At 49.1% G+C, this 16,571-nt stretch overlaps 1 protein-coding gene across 2 annotated transcripts in view; it reads right to left on the bottom strand.

The window, feature by feature from the left end:
- Window positions 1-16,332, bottom strand: part of NPTN (neuroplastin) — a 45,092-nt gene extending 28,760 nt beyond the window's left edge. Inside the window, exon 1 of one of the 2 annotated variants that reach the window (XM_071441896.1) lies at window positions 15,868-16,332. In XM_071441896.1, the coding sequence (XP_071297997.1) occupies window positions 15,868-15,955 (88 nt within the window). In that variant the 5' untranslated portion in view covers window positions 15,956-16,332. The remainder of the gene's footprint in view (window positions 1-15,867) is intronic. The other variant, XM_071441895.1, reaches the window with a different exon arrangement.
- Between the last annotated feature and the right edge of the window lie 239 nt (window positions 16,333-16,571).

Below are 16,571 nucleotides of genomic sequence, written 5' to 3'. Positions count from 1 at the left end.
ACTGCAGAAATTGTTGTTTAATAATTAAAATATCCTTTTGGAACTCAAATTTCATTGAGGTGCAAAAGAATTAAGGAGAATGGCCCTGGAAGAGCAAAGCAGGGAGAATTTTCATCTCCCCAAGTTAAGTCTGGTGTAAAAAAGGGGTTTAAAAAATAAAAGTGCTTTGCCTTAAAAGCCAAGATGAGGAGAGATGTTAAGCCAGGCTCAAAGACATCAAAAACCAGGTTTAGCACATACAAAGAATGGACAAATTAGGATCAAAAATGGAGGAAAAATAAAAGATTTCCAAGGAAGTTTCCAATCCCAACCAACACAACTGTAACCAAGGAACTCCAAAAAGCAGGATAATGCTCCCACCCCATCCTGGGGCTGCTGCTCAAGGTGAACTAAATCAATTAAATCAATTAAATCCCACTTAAATCACAGCACAAACACAGTTCCAAGCTCAGAGCTGAGAGTCTACAAGGCTAAAATGCAAAAATAAAACCGATTTTCAGTCTGGAGCCACAATAAATAAAGTGTAACTGCTGTGGGACTGAATGATTTCAAGCCTGGCTGTCTTTACAGCAAAAAACCCACCTGGAAAACCTCCCAGCACATAAAAAATTTGTATTTCACAGCTCTCAGGCATTCAGGAGAGTTCTGGAGGTTTTATTTCCCTCAATTATGCAGCCTGATTTTTTAAATTCTTCAAATAAATTACCAAAATTGCAAGTGGGAAAGGCAAGAACTGCTCAGCTCTGCTGTGCCCTCACCTGAGCTGATTTCTGCTTTATTCCCACATGGACAACTTGATGGGAATATCCCAGAAAATCCAGGCAGGAGCTGCCCCCCTCAGCTGGGCTGTCTTAATGAGGTGCCCTGGCTAATTAGCACCTTCTCCTTCTCTTAATTAAGTGCCAGAGAGTTCTGAGGGTGGGGAAATCTCACTTTGGCAGAGTGTTGCTGGAAAAAAACACCCTGATGAGTGATTTGTTCCTTGCCAGTGCTCACATCCACTGGAAATCATGGAAATGAGTTAAACACACAAAAAGTGACAGCTGGAAGAGGTGAAACTCTCTGATATTCAGGGACAGGCACAGGGATCAGTTCCATAAATCAGGAATTGAGGCTGGAGAGGATTCCTGAACAGGGACAGGACACAGGGATCAGTTCCATAAGTCAGGAATTTAGGCTGGAAAGGATTCCTGAACAGGGACAGGACACAGGGATCAGTTCCATAAGTCAGGAATTTAGGCTGGAAAGGATTCCTGAACAGGGACAGGACACAGGGATCAGTTCCATAAGTCAGGAATTTAGGCTGGAAAGGATTCCTGAATGGGAAAAGGACACAGGGATCAGTTCCATAAATCAGGAATTGAGGCTGGAAAGGATTCCTGAATGGGAAAAGGACACAGGGATCAGTTCCATAAATCAGGAACTCAGACTGGAAAGGATTCCTGAACAGGGATCAGTTCTACAAATGAGGAATTTAGGCTGGAAAAGGACACAGGGATCAGTTCCATAAATCAGGAATTCAGGCTGGAAAGAATTCCTGAACAGGGAAAGGACAAGGGATCAGTTCCTGGGGATAAATTAGGAATTTAGGCTGGAGAGGATTCCTGAACAGGGAAAAGGACACAGGGATCAGTTCCATAAATCAGGGATTTAGGTTGGAAAGGATTCCTGAATGGACACAGGACCCAGGCCTGGGGATAAATTCCAGGACAGCACTGCAGCATTCCAGGAAAGCCTGTCCACACCCATTTTCCATAGGATCGATGCTCTCCCACTCTGTTCTCACCAGGAAGCACAAAATGAGATAATTGGCATTAATCCCATTAATTTTTGCCAGCTCCAGAGCAGCTTTAAGCCAAGCTTGAGGCACCCAGGTGAGCCCAGAGCTATCCCTGGATTTAATTCCTGGATTTAATTCCTGGATTTAATTCCTGCCTTCTCATCTTGCAGCCTCCCAGAGCTGGGAGAGAGGAGAACCCAGCCCAGAGAGCATCATCTAAAATGCAGGAGCTGTGCCAGGGCACGGGGCTCCTTCCACAGGCAGGGAAACCTGAGGATTCATCCCACAGGGCTGGGATTAAACATTCCCTGCATCCAGCCCAGCATCCCTCATTTCCCTGAGCAGGAGATTTGTGGGCAAATCCCAAAAAACTCATCCTGAGGGGAATGGTTTGGGTGTGGCCATGCTGGGAATGTGCCCGAGGGGGAATGGACACGGGATAAATCAGGAATTTAGGCTGGAAAGGATTCCTGAGCAGGGATGAGTTCTAGAAATCAGAAACTTAGGCTGGAAAGGACACAGGGATCTCAGGTCCTGGGGATAAATCAGGAATTTAGGATGGAAAAGATTCCTGAATAGAGACAGGACACAGGGATCAATTAAATCAGGAATTTAGGATGGAAAGGATTCCTGAACGGGGAAAGGACACAGGGATCAGTTCCTGGGGATAAATCAGGAATTTAGGATGGAAAGGATTCCTGAAGAGGGAAAGGACACAGGGATCAATTCCTGAGGATAAATCAGGAATTTAGGCTGGAAAAGATTCCTGAATAGAGACAGGACACAGGAATCAATTAAATAAATCAGGACTTTAGGATGGAGAGGATTCCTGAACAGGGAAAGGACACAGGGATCAGTTCTTGGAGATAAATCAGGAATTTAGGATGGAAAGGATTCCTGAACATGGACAGGACACAGAGATCAATTAAATAATCAGGAATTTAGGCTGGGAAGGATTCCAGAACAGGGATCAGTTCTATAAATCAGGAATTTAGGCTGGAAAGGATTCCTGAACAAGGATCAGTTCTATAAATCAGGAATTTAGGATGGAAAGGATTCCTGAACAGGGATCAGTTCCATAAATCAGGAATTTAGGATGGAAAGGATTCCTGAACAGGGATCAGTTCCATAAATCAGGAATTTAGGCTGGGAAGGATTGTGGAAGGTCCTCTGGCCCCACAAACCTCTCAGATCATCCTGAGACCCTCCCACCCTACCCCCTACCAGACACTTTTATCCAAGTTTCCCTGGAATAAAAAGAAAGGGATGCTTCTCTTCACACTTTGGAAACACAACTGGGATTTTATGGCCACTTTTATGGTGCAAAACCTGATCTGAGCAGCCCCAATTCCCTGAGGAAACCCATCCAAGCACAGCCCATGGGAACCTCCCTGGGAGGAAAAGCCCCACAGCCAAGCTTGCCCCAGCTCCAGGGAATTCCCTTGCCCCAAATCCCCTCCTGGCTGGGCTCAGGACACAATTCCAGGGATTCAGGGTGACAATCCATCCACCTGAAGGGTGCAGGTGAGAATTGAGACAAGGCTGGGATATCCCATGGGAAAAACAACCAGGACAGGGTTTATAACCTGTGGTTCCATCACCAGTGTCACCTGCTGGAGAACAGGAATGGAGATTTTTTTTTTCCCAGATTTAGGAAGAACAAAGCTCTGGCACTTCCCTGGTCCCACAGGGAAGAACAAACAGGACAGGGTTTATTTTATAAACTGTGGCTCCATAACCACAGTCACCCTCTGGAGAGCAGGAATTGAGATTTTCCCAAATTTTTGGCCAGGAAGAACAAAGCCCTGGCAGTTTCCTGATTCCATAAACATCCCATGGGAATAACAACCAGGACAGGGTTTATAACCTGTGGTTCCATAACCAGTGTCACCTGCTGGAGAACAGGAATGGAGATTTTCCCCAATTTTTGGCCAGGAAGAACAAAGCCCTGGCAGTTCCCTGGTTCCATAAATATCCCATGGGAATAACAACCAGGATGGGGTTTCTAACCTGTGGTTCCATGACCAGTGTCACCTGCTGGCTGCAGTCACCTTCTGGAGAACAGGAATGGAGATTTTTTTTCCCAGATTTAGGAAGAACAAAGCTCTGGCACTTCCCTGGTCTCACAGGGAAGAACAACCAGGACAGGGTTTATAAACTGTGGCTCCATAACCACAGTCACCTTCTGCAAGAGCAGGAATGGAGATTTCTCCCAAATTTAGGAAGAACAAAGCTCTGGCACTTCCCTGGTCTCACAGGGAAGAACAACCAGGACAGGGTTTATAAACTGTGGCTCCATAACCACAGTCACCTTCTGCAAGAGCAGGAATTGAGATTTTCCCCAGTTTTTGGCCAGGAAGAACAAAGCCCTGGCAGTTCCCTGGTTCCATAAACATCCCATGGGAATAACAACCAGGACAGGGTTTATAAACTATGGTTCCATAACCAGTGTCACCTTCTGGAGAGCAGGAATGGAGATTTTTCCTGGTTTTTAGCTGGGAAGAGCAGAGCCCTGGCAGTTCCCTGGTTCCATAAGGCAGCCCAGCCATGAGGGAGCTCAGACAGACCCCTGGGACAGCTGGGATGTCACTTGTGTCCCCCCAGGGCAGCTCTGGGTCCCTCCACAGCTCCTGCTCCACCAGTGCAAGCCCCAGCTCCAATTTCCAGCTCCTTCCCTCCCCAGCTCTGCTGCTGAAACCCATCTGCTCCCAAGCCTTCAGTGTGAACTACACAATTCCAGGGCTCTGCACCTCGGGAATTTAAAGGGATGCAGTTTATGGAAGTGTTTCTGTCTGTTTGAGCCATGCTGAGTGCAAAACCATTTTGATCTCACTGCAGACTTGATATCAAATATTCACTTTAACAGGAAGCATGGAAAATATCTGATTTACCTAAAACCCTTGTATCAGCACTCTGGAATAAATCAGAGATGGATAAAGATGGAGCAGAGCCAGCTCTGACCAACCTGTGAAGCCAGGTCCACAGCAAGTCCAGTGCCTCAAAAAGCACTTTTTTCCCATATTTCAATGGAAATATTAAGGAATATCAGTGCAGAAGTGCTGGAGTGCCCACAGGAGACACCAATTGTGTTTCCTACCTCCACTTCCCTCACGTGCCAGGAAAATGCCAAGAACTTCCCCAGGCAATGCCACAATTTACAAAACCCCTCTGAAACCATGGCTGGCAAAGCATTCCAGGATCCCTGTGATGCCATGGAAATGCAGCTTGGAAGCTGGGCTGAGTCCCTCCCAAGGAGATTTCCTTCCACAGCAATCTGTGCCTCCTCTCCCACAGGTTTTCCCAAGGGTTAAAGCCCCTCATGCTCAGCCAAGGCAGGAATTGTTCTCTGCTCTCCCCAGCCCTGCTCCTCCCTGGCAGGGGAGAATCCCCCAGGCCAGCAGCTCTGCTCTCATCCCTTCTGAAGGGAATACAGGAATTTTAGTGCTGCAGCTGAGGCATGGACAAGAATCCCTCCAAAGCAGGAAGGCTCCCAAAAAAAAAATCCATGTTAACAACTAAAAACCATTCCCTGGAAAGCAGTGGGAAGGGATTCAGCTGCAGCACAGGAAGCACAGTCTGAGCAGGCAGCAATTTCAATTTGTCTGCAGCAGCTGAAGAGCTCACGAAATTTTAAAACAGCATTAAATTTCTGTGTCAAAGCCACTGAAAACACCTCAAAGGTTGGTAATAAAAACGATTTTGTGTCAGATTAACAGTGTAAAATCCTCAGCCTGGTGCTCTAATGGCGTGGTGCAAGGGTTTTAAATAACCAAAGGTTTTCAGAGCTCCCTCCCCTTCTCCCCTGACCTTTCCTGATCCAACAAATGTGTTTGACAAGAGACTGATCCCATTTCTCTCCAGCAAAGCTGCTTTCCCCCCCTTTTATTCAGGAGCAGGAGCTGCTCCACATCCTCATGAGGGAGGGAAAGGACATTTCCATGTGGCGACCTTTCACAAGAAATGCCCTTTGCTGAATTGGGGATTATGTAACAGAGGCTGAGGAGAAGCTGCTCAGCCACAAAAATAATTCCTCAGTGAGCAGAGGGAATGGCAGCAGCACAGGGGACAGATAACACTGCCAGCACGTTCTGCAGCCTAAACCAGAGGTTCAGCTGCCTGATGTGGGGAATCCTGGCCCTGCTGCTGGGCATGGGCTGGGGATGCTTTAATCACCCAGGCTGAGGCAGTCCAGAGTGGGAAGGAATGGCTGCCCCTGCTCAGAGCACCAGGAGAACGCTGGAACTCCAGGCACAGGAAGGGGAAAGCAGGAAGGAGATGGATTAAAAAGCAGCAGAGATGGCACACTTTGTGCAGCAGATTTCCTCTGCTCTGCACATTGAGCTCCTGCTTAGAAATTGTATTTTTAGGGGTATTTTTCCCCAAGCAGTTTTTGAGCTCTTCAGCTTCAGCTGCTGCAGACAAATTGAAATTGCTGCCTGCTCAGACTGTGCTTCCTGTGCTGCAGCTGAATCCCTTCCCACTGCTTTCCAGGGAATGGGTTTTAGTTGTTAACATGGATTTTTTGGGAGCCTTCCTGCTTTGGAGGGATTCTTGTCCATGCCTCAGCTGCAGCACTGAAATTCCTGTATTCCCTTCAGAAGGGATGAGAGCAGAGCTGCTGGCCTGGGGGATTCTCCCCTGCCAGGGAGGAGCAGGGCTGGGGAGAGCAGAGAACAATTCCTGCCTTGGCTGAGCATGAGGGGCTTTAACCCTTGGGAAAACCTGTGGGAGAGGAGGCACAGATTGCTGTGGAAGGAAATCTCCTTGGGAGGGACTCAGCCCAGCTTCCAAGCTGCATTTCCATGGCATCACAGGGATCCTGGAATGCTTTGCCAGCCATGGTTTCAGAGGGGTTTTGTAAATTGTGGCATTACCTGGGCAAGTTCTTGGCATTTTTCTGAAGTGGCAGGTAGGAAACACAATTTCCCATTTCTCCCCAAAGCTTTGGGAGCTGGGATGAGGATGGGTTCCTGCAGAGCCCAGCTCCTCCCTCTCCCTGAGGAGGTTTGATCTCCACAGCCCTACTGACACTGCTGAGATTATGGGGCCAGAAATAACCTGTGCAGGGCAGCTCCTCCAGCACCCCATTCCTGAGCTGGAATTCCACTCCAGCACGGATTAGTGCATCCTAATCCCAGCAGGAACCACCTCCCTGGCCTGGGCACTCACAGCTCACATAATTTCTGTGCTGAAAGGCAAAAAAACCCACCCCAAAATGCCAATTTGTGGTGATGTTTTTGAGCTTGAGGGGGAGCCCCCACAGCTCTTCCCAGAGCAGCTCCCAGAGCTTTCCCAACAAAAGCAAAATCCAATTAAAAGCCAAGCAGATTTGGGCTCTTCAAAGAGCCAGCAGGAAAAAAAATAACACTGAGAGAAGCTTCCTTTGCTCAGTGTAAATTAAATAAATGAATATCACCACCATGGTACCAACAATAATTGTGTTTAATCACACTGCAGGGATTTTGTGGTGTCTGAGAGGAACAGAAATGGTGACCTAAACAAAATCTCATTTCAGCCACGTCCCCTAGGCTGAGTGAAAAGGTACCTGAGTAAAAAGGTTCTACTTGTGTTTTATATCCAAGGGTCTGGTTTATACCCCAGAATTCTGCTTTGTACCCCAAAATTCTGCTCTCTACCCAGGAATTCTGCTTTATATCCCAGAATTCTGCTTTATATCCCAGAGTTCTGCTCTCTACCCAGGAATTCTGCTTTATATCCCAGAATTCTGCTTTCTACCCAGGAATTCTGCTTTATATCCCAGAATTCTGCTTTCTACCCAGGAATTCTGCTTTATATCCCAGAATTCTGCTTTCTACCCAGGAATTCTGCTTTATATCCCAGAATTCTGCTTTCTACCCAGGAATTCTGCTTTATATCCCAAAATTCTGCTCTCTACCCAGGAATTCTGCTTTATATCCCAGAATTCTGCTTTATATCCCAGAATTCTGCTTTATATCCCAGAATTCTGCTCTCTGCCCAGGAATTCTACTCTCAACCCCAGAATCCTGCTCTGCACCCCAGAATCCTGCTCTGCACCCCACATTTCTGCTCTCCACCCCAGAACTCTGCATTATTCCCAGATTTCTAAGAGCTGTCCCCTCACAGGGTCCCTCGTGCTCCCCAGCCAGAGGCCACGTTCAGCTGTGCAGCAATTTCACAGCAGCTTTAAAAGATTTCTTTTTTCTCCAAATACCTGAATAAAGCCCAGCAAAAGCACTGGAGGATTTATCCCACAGATAAACTGATCCAAGTGTGACAGGAATGGCACAGCACAGGGGGATTTTCTGCCATTCCCCAGGAATTTGCTGCTGAGGCTTTTCCTGAACTAAAGGTGCTTTTTCCACTTTTCCATTTCCATCCAAGCAAATCCAGGTTTCCACAAAGCACCCAAAAATCCTGATTTAGCAGCTCCCCTATCTCTGAGATGTTTCACTTGGCAAAAGGACCACGACAGGGTCGTGTTTGGGAAATTTTTGGGAATTCTAAACCCATTTTTTGTCAGGGCCCAAAGCAGGAGAGCACCAGGGCAGTGCCCTCCTATGGTTTTGGCTCCATTCTCCCACTAATTCCCTTCCTGCAAACCAAACTCCACTTTTTTTTTTCCTTTTTTAGCTTTTTTTATTTTTTTTTTTCTTTACTCCATATGGCTCAAGATTGGGGTCACCAATCACTACTAAAAATAGGAGCTTTGGGAGCCTGAGACCCCAAAGAGGCAGCTCAGAGCCTGGGGTGAGAACAGCTTTAATTTGTTGCATTTTGATCTGACAGGGTTTTCAGCACTTTGCTGCAGGTTTTGAACTGCTCAGCAAAGTGCTGAAAAGCCTGTCAGATAAAAAATGCAACCAATTCAAGCTGAAGGAAACCATCAATACAATATTTCAGCCCCTTATCAGCTTCAGCACCCTCAAAACTGGGGAGAAATGGGAATTGTCCTGGCTCTGTTTAGGTTTTGGAAGCAAAAAAGCCAATTATGGTGGGGGAAAAAAATCTAATCACAAATATCTTATTAAAAGAAATTAAAATACTGAATTACCCTCGTGCCTGACAGGGAGCAGAAAAGCTCTCCCAGCACCCAGGGGTTACAGCATCACTCCCAACCCTGCTGCATAAAGAATGGGCAGGAATGGGATAAAACTGAAATATTCCTAAAAAGACAAAATTAGAGGTGACTGTGATCCTACAGCATTATAGGATGGCTGCCATAGAAAATAATTAAGTTTCTAGGGAACAAATAATTAAGTTTCTAGGGAACAAATGCACCAAATATCCCATTTCTTACAGCAAAATGAAGCCCAAAGAGTGGCACACTGACTGTATTTCACTCAGAGCTCTCCAAGCACAACTCCCAAGTCCCAATTCCACCTGTATTTGGAATTTCCGTACCCAGCCCTGACGTGTGCCTGGGGCACACTGGGATTTTACCTTTATAAAGGGATTTTTTTTACCTTTATTGGACCTTAAATAAACCCCACCTGTTTGTGAGCACACCTCAGAAAAGAACAGACGTGGATTTCTTTGCTTCCCAGCAGGAAAATGCAGCAGAGCAGGCAGGGCCCAGCTTCCCAATTCCCATAAAACCAAGGAGGAGCCATCAGGAGATCACAAAGTGCAGGGTCACAACCCTGAGATGTTTGGGTGCTCTGGGATTTGGGAATCACTTCCCAAAGATTTGTTTCCCAATCCCCTGAAGTGCTCAGCTCCCTGTTTCTGTGGCAGTAGGAGAGGAGGGAGCTGCAAGAGCTCCTCTGGCCAAATCAAATCCAAATGAGCTCTCCAATAATGAACTTCCAGTTTATTCCCTGGAATCCTGAAGTGATTCCAGATCCTGAAGTGGAAACCCAACTGCCCATCTTCAGCTAAAACTGACAAACATTCTTATTCTGCTCAATCCAGCAGGCTGGAGTGATCAATATTTACAGCTATCCCATTTATTCCTGGGATGCTCCAAGGCTGGAGCCAGGCTGGGAGAGCTGGGGCTGCTCACCTGGACAAGAGAAGGATCCAGGGAACCCTCAGAGCCCCTGCCAGGGCCTGAAGGGGCTCCAGGAGAGCTGGAGAGGGACTGGGGACAAGGGGTGGAGGGACAGGACACAGGGAGTGGCTAAAAAGTGAAACAGGGCAGGTTTAGGTTAAATACTGGGGAAAAAATTCTCCCCTGTGAGGGTGGTGAGGCTGTGGGATGGAACTCCTGCAATCTCCTGATGGCTCTTCCTTGGTTTTATGGGAGTTGGGAAGCTGGGCCCTGCCTGCTCTGCTGCATTTTCCTGCAGGGAAACAAAGCAATGCAAGGCTGTTCTTTTCTGAGGTGTGATCACAAACAGGTGGGGTTTATTTAAGGAAGTGTCCCAGGCCAGGAGCAGCCTGGGCTAGTGGAAGGTGTCCCTGCCCATGGATGAGTTTTCCCAACCCAAACCATCCTGGGAAATGTGAATGAGCTGCTTGCAAGCATGAAATTCCCTGGGAAGGCTGCTCTAGGTGAGCTCTGTGCATCAGGAGCCCTGAAGGGTCACACAGAGGCTTTGCTGCTGCTTGGAGACACGGCCACGCCTCAGGTTGGGCTCCTGCACATTCTGGGCTGCCTCAGGCTGTGGGGCTGGGCTTCATATTATGGGATGGTGAGCTCTGTGCACAGGGAGACAAAACAATTCCTGCTCCAGCTGGGGACCACGGACAAAGGATCCAAATCTCAGGCCCAAGGGCAGAAACTACATCCCTCATCCTGGGGATCCCAGGGGGAGCTGCACTCCCTGATCCCAGGGGGAGCTGCACTCCCTGATCCTGCCCTGATCTCATGGGGAGCTGCAATCCCTGATCCTGCCCTGATCCCAGGGGGAGCTGCACTCCCTGATCCTGCCCTGATCTCATGGGGAGCTGCAATCCCTGATCCTGCCCTGATCCCAGGGGGAGCTGCACTCCCTGACCCTGCCCTGATCCCAGGGAGAACTGCAATCCCTGATCCTGCCCTGATCCCATGGGGAGCTGCACTCCCTGATCCTGCCCTGATCTCATGGGGAGCTGCACTCCCTGATCCTGCCCTGATCCCAGGGGGAGCTGCACTCCCTGACCCTGCCCTGGACCAGGACCCCACAGAGCTGCAATCTTTGACTGAAGACAGAAAACAAAAAGGATGGGACTTCATGGCCTGGAGCTGTAATTGACAATTAACTCCAATATGCAAATGGACCAAAACTCATAAAAGTGAGAGACCTCATGACCAGCTGTCCATTTTTGTGACCATTTTGGGTGCAGCCCTGGCTGGGCTCTTGGCTGCCCAAGGTGGATCCATTGAGGCCTCCTAATAAGTCCCTGCTTTATTCCTGAGCTCAGTCTAGTCCCTGTTCTAGCTCAGCCTTCTCAAAGCATCATTTTTGGTCAGACCAGACCAAAACCAAGCTGCAAACCTTTATTTTAGGCATTTTCTCATCCTTTGACCATCCAGCAGAGCTCCCTAACATCCCATGACCCACACAGATTTCACCAGGCCAGCAGACAGAGCAGCTGAGCCGCGATTCAGAGCTGCTTTTGAACCCCTCCAAGCAGCTCCAAACGACAGCAATTCAAACCCCATTTGCAGCCTGAACCCGAGGCAGGCTCTGCTGAAGCACCACAAAGCTTTTCCCAACAAACCACGGTGGGGAGGGGGGGGGAAAAAAAGAAATAAATCACCCCCGGAGTGCTCAGCTTGGCTGGTGCACGCTCAGGTTTAAAATTGCTCGAGCATCTGTTTAGTGCAAACTCCTGCTGTCCGCCCTCACGGAATTCTTGCAGGCTGCTGGGAGCTCTGTGCACGGCCAGGAGCCTTCCCCGGGCACTCCCACCCATGCCCTCAGCATTCCCAACATCTGCTCTGACACTTTTCCCAAGTTCCTGCAATTCCATGTGCTCCCAGCTGCTTTTCCAGCTGAAGTTTTGGGGTTTTAAATGCATTTTTTCCAAGCTCTGATGTTCCCTTTCCTCTTGTTTTCCTATTCTGTCAACACAAATGCTGCAAATGTTTTTTTTTTAATATAAATTTTATATTTCCAAACCAGTGGAAGAGCCCCAAGACCCCTGTGACTACCCCCAAAATGTAATGAGCTACACCAGTCACTGCTGTGGATTTTAAAACACAGAATGCAAAACTATAGGAATTAGAGCAAAAAAACCAACCTTTTTTTCTTGTTTATTCAAACCAGAACAGGACATTTTGATCTATTTTGCCTTTAGAAAAATGTCTCACAGTGCAAATCTCCAACACCAAAAGCAGCACCAGGCATCAAACAAATGTTTAACCTGGAGTGAGAATAACTTGCCATGAAAATAAAACCACAGATAATTATAATTATTTGAATGATTGGGTATTGGAGTTGATAGAGCTTTGTCATGTTTTAACAGCCAAGCTCCATCCTCCAGGTTTACAGAAGTCAGGATTTGTATTTTAGAATTAACTTGGGGAAAAAAAAAAAAAAATCACTGTATTTATTCCCAAATATTCCTGTTTTGAGGAGTTTGAACACACAAAGCCCATCCTCAAACATCCAAAGGATCAGACTGTGGAATCCCACACCAGCCAACCAAATCCCAACCTTCAGAAAGAAGAATTCTAATGGGAAACTTTGAAAAAATGGCAAAAAGGGCTTGGGGTAAGGTAGACCCAAGCTGTGAGAGCTCCCTGTGCTTTACTGCACCTCCTGCTTTAAACAAAACCAAACTTTAAAGGAGCTGGAATTGTCCTGATTAGAGAAAAATACCCCAAAAAATAAAACCTCACTACTGGAGCCACGTGCAGCACGTGTGCGAATTTCAGGAGCTGCAATAACAACCAAAATGAAAATAAAATAATGAAATAAAATCCATGGTGGGCCCGAGGGTGACAAAGCCACCCTGGGCTGGGGACATGAAGCAGCAGAAATAGGGGAGATCCTGCCTGGAGGAGGAGGAGGAGGAGGAGAGAACTTTGAACGTTCTCCTCACTGCTCAGCCCACACTCAGGCTCCAAAAATGCTCACATTTATCTGGGCACCAGGAAAAGGCACAGTAGAGCTCAGGTGGGGAGGAATGAATGAGGTTCAGTGGGCACAAACAAGGATAAAAGCAAAGTTTTTCACTGGCTTCTTCAAGAAGAAATTCATTTTCAGAATGCAGGATTAGCTTAGCTAATTTTCCTGATTTTATGGTCATTTTTATGCTGGTTTCTGCCAACAGAAAATCCATATTCTGGTTTCAGCCAGCTGGTTCCTTCTCCATCCATGCAGAGGAGGAACTGCACAAGCACCACCTGAATTTATTTGGTTTTATTTTCTCTCATGCTCAGCTTAGAACAACCCAAGCAATTTTAGGGTGAAGAATTCTCTGCCCTATAGGGCAGAATTTGCCAGTTTGCTCCCACTCCAACTCCTGTGTTGGTGAGCTAAAAATCCACTGCAGATTTCCCAGATCGGGGCAGCCCAAGCAGCAATTGCAGACAATAAAATAACCTTGAAATCCCAGCCACTCTGGGGTGGAATTATCATTGCACTGAAGCCTTTGGTTTTCCAGCTGCTGGTTTGGAAATAAAGATATTTTCAAGGTAAAACAATGATGGAAAAGTCATGTTTTCCTCCCCTCCATGCTTGGAAGCATTAAAGTGAATTTTCCAACTTAGAAAGTGCAGGTTAAACACAAATCTTCCTGACTGGCTTTTTCCAGCTCTTCCTCCTCATCCTTCCCCATCTCTCCCCCAGTTCCATCAGAACTCTGCTCTGGATGTAAGCCATGAGCAGAAACTGATCATTTTCCCAGCAAAATAGTCAGGAAAAGTTCAATTCCTGCCACATTTTCCTTAAGATGTTAAAGGTGTTGATGCAAAAGTTTTCAAAATAAAGCCACCCGAAAAATAAACCCCTCAAAATAAAAACCTCTCAAAATAAAACCTTTTAAAATAAAACCTTCATCCCAGTTTTAGCAAGATTAAATCCATAGGTCAGCCTGACTCCAAATATTCTGGGTTGCATTAAAATCTGGAAAAACCACTGGGAATTCAGCAGTGATCTCCTGTCAGAGGTTGGAAAAAAAGCTTTTTTTTTTTTTTTTTCCCCACCAAAACTCAGCATTCCCGTGGGGATTTTCTGCTCTAGGTGAGTTCCAACAGGTCCGTGGTCATTCCTTCAGCACCCTGACTTGGACTATTCACCTTTCATCACTCCGATGGCTCCACATCAATAAAAGATAACAAATTCCTGCCCTTTGGGATCCTCCCCCGCCCCTTCACAGCACACACCCATAGGTGAGAAGCTGTTTCCAGAGGAGATCTGAAGGAATAAGCACAATTCAGGAAATGGCTGGACCTGGTCTCCACCCACAGAGGAATTGTTCTGTTTCAGGAAGCTCCCCACGGGCCATTATTTGCTGAAAAAAGCCCAGGGCCTTTTCACATTAAAACTGGAGGAGCAATAAACCTTAAGTCACAAAGATCTCAACCTTTCGCTTGGCTTGGGGCGCTCCACCCCTTCCCAAGCAGATTTTCACTCACCTGTGTGAGCTCCCACAGCATTACAGAAACTCTGCGTGTCCCTCACCACTTCATTAAAAATAACAATTAATCAGCTTCCAGGATACACCAGCGGGCTGCAATCTCCCTCACACCAGGATCACTTTGGTGGGGACAAAGCCCCTTTCCAGCTCTCACCAAAATTCTCTTTATCACTGCCCTCCAGACTCCCAAACGCCAAATGCTTGCCCTGTCCCGGCAGCCACGCGGGATTGTCACCCCAGCTGCTGGCACCTGACACCTTCCCTGCACGAACACACGACCCATTTCCATTTAACCCCTTCCCTCCCAAGGCTGGAATTTCTCTGGGAACTCAGCAGTGCCACGGGGAGCACAGAACCACATTTAATCCACAACTCAGCCCCATTCCCGGATCCCTAAATCCCACCCAGCTCCAGCAGGGTGTTCCCAGACTGCCTCACTCTGCAGAGAGCCTCCAGTTTTCATTCACAGCGCCAATGCCAAACTCTGCTTAACAGACACAGAGCTCCCTGCTGCCTTCACGCTGCAAAATCTGCACGTGCTCAGGGAATAACTCTCACCTGGGACCTTTAGGACGGCATTTTTCCCATCTGGATATCACTGTCAAACACCCTGAGAGCCCTAATGCTGGCCTGGTGGAAGGGGGTGGAATGGGATGGGCTCTAAGGTCCCTTCCAACCCAAACCAGGCTGCGAGGTTCCACACTCCTGTGATTCCAGGATTCCCCTGGAGCAAAGAGCCAAGGCGAAATTCCCTTTAACAGCCGGGAAACCCTAGGACTGAACATTATCTGCAGAGCAGAAAGGAAGGAGCGAGAAAGGAGGATGAAATGATGAAACCAGGGTGGGATTGCTGTGTTGGAGAGGCAGCCCTTGCTCGTGGGCAGCTTTTCCCAGCGGATCCTCTCGCAGGCCGAGCTCCCTGCCCTTGCCGGCTCTCCAGGCGCGGGCAGCGCTGCCCATGATGCTGCAGCAGGAGCACACAGCGCTGCCCGGCCTGGCAGCAGCACACGGGCATTTTCCTCGGCGCTGCGGGATTTCCTTGGAGCAGGAGGCTCGGCTGGAGCAGCCTCTTGGCCCCGCTCCGCTCTGCCACTAATTGTCATGCACTTGGCTGCGAACTCGCCGGGGAGGAGGCAGCCGCGCTGGATTTAGCTCACGCTAGCCTACAAGGAACGGAGAAGGCTTGGGGTGTGGTGGGTTGGTTGTTGCTTCTTTTTTTTTTTTTTTTTCCCCTAATTCCTTCTTTTACTCTCCTATCAGAAGGACCTCTCCAGTTGCTAAGGAACTACGGGCTTTATTGCATTATAAATGATTTAAGGCGGCCCGGCAGATGCAGGTTCAGTAGGCGGGAGGAGATGAGGAGATGTTCCATTTTACCGGCGGCACCAGGCGCCTCGGGAGGAGCCGGGGGGGGCCGAGCCTGTACCCCCCCCCCCCCTTTTCTCCTCCTTCCCCCTTCCCCTGAGGGGCCCCAAATCACCAGGGATTCCCCCCAAAGCCGGGGTCGCCCCCCACCCGCGGGGTTACCCACAGCGCACCCGCCGCCATAGCAACGCGCCCCCCCCGCTCCCCCCGCCGCCGCCGCCCTCCCTCACCGTTCTGCGCCGCGGCGGGTCCCGGCAGCAGCGCGGCCGTCGCCAGCAGGAGCGAGAAGGCGGCGGGGAGCGGCCCGGAGCGCGGCATCTTCCTGAGGCAGGGGCAGGAGGAAGAGGAGGAGGAGGAAGGCGAGGAGGCTGAGGCGGCGGCGGGAGCGGCGGCGGCTCCGTCCGTCCTTCTCCGCCGACCTCCTACCGCAGCGCAGCGCCCGCTCTCGCGAGATCCGCCGGGGGCGGGGGGCGACGCCGCCGGGGAGGGGAGGGGACGGGACGGGCGAGGCGGGGGGGCGGTGTCAGCGCCCGCTTTCCCCGCCCCTCGCCGCCATGTTGGCCCCGTTCGGCCCGTTCCGTTCAGCGCCGCCGCTTCCCCTGTCCCGGGTCTTCTCCTCCTTGCTGAGCTCCCGAGCTGGCAGACGGACAGGGACGCCCAGGCGGCGGGGAGCTGCCCCTTGCTCTTTCTGCCGTTCCCTCAGGGGCGCCATGGCAGAGGCTGCCTGAGGCAGCCATTCCTCGGGCACAATGGCGGAGCCCGCCTGAGGGAACCGTCCCTTCAGGGGCCCGATGGCGGAGCCCGCCTGAGGGAAGCGTCCCTTCAGATTTACCATGGTGGAGCTCACCTGAGGCAGCTTCCCGTGAGGAGCGTTGAGAGTGGAATGGCGTAGCGCCTTGTCAGGGATCTGTCCCCTAAGAGACACCATGGTAGA

Source organism: Agelaius tricolor, unplaced genomic scaffold, assembly GCF_023055355.1.
Source record: "Agelaius tricolor isolate 1412-34295 unplaced genomic scaffold, bAgeTri1.0.p SCAF_16, whole genome shotgun sequence".
In the NCBI taxonomy this organism is placed as follows: Eukaryota; Metazoa; Chordata; class Aves; order Passeriformes; family Icteridae; genus Agelaius; species Agelaius tricolor.
The sequence above is the reverse complement of the archived record's forward strand: the minus strand, read 5'-3'. Positions and strand labels throughout refer to the sequence as shown.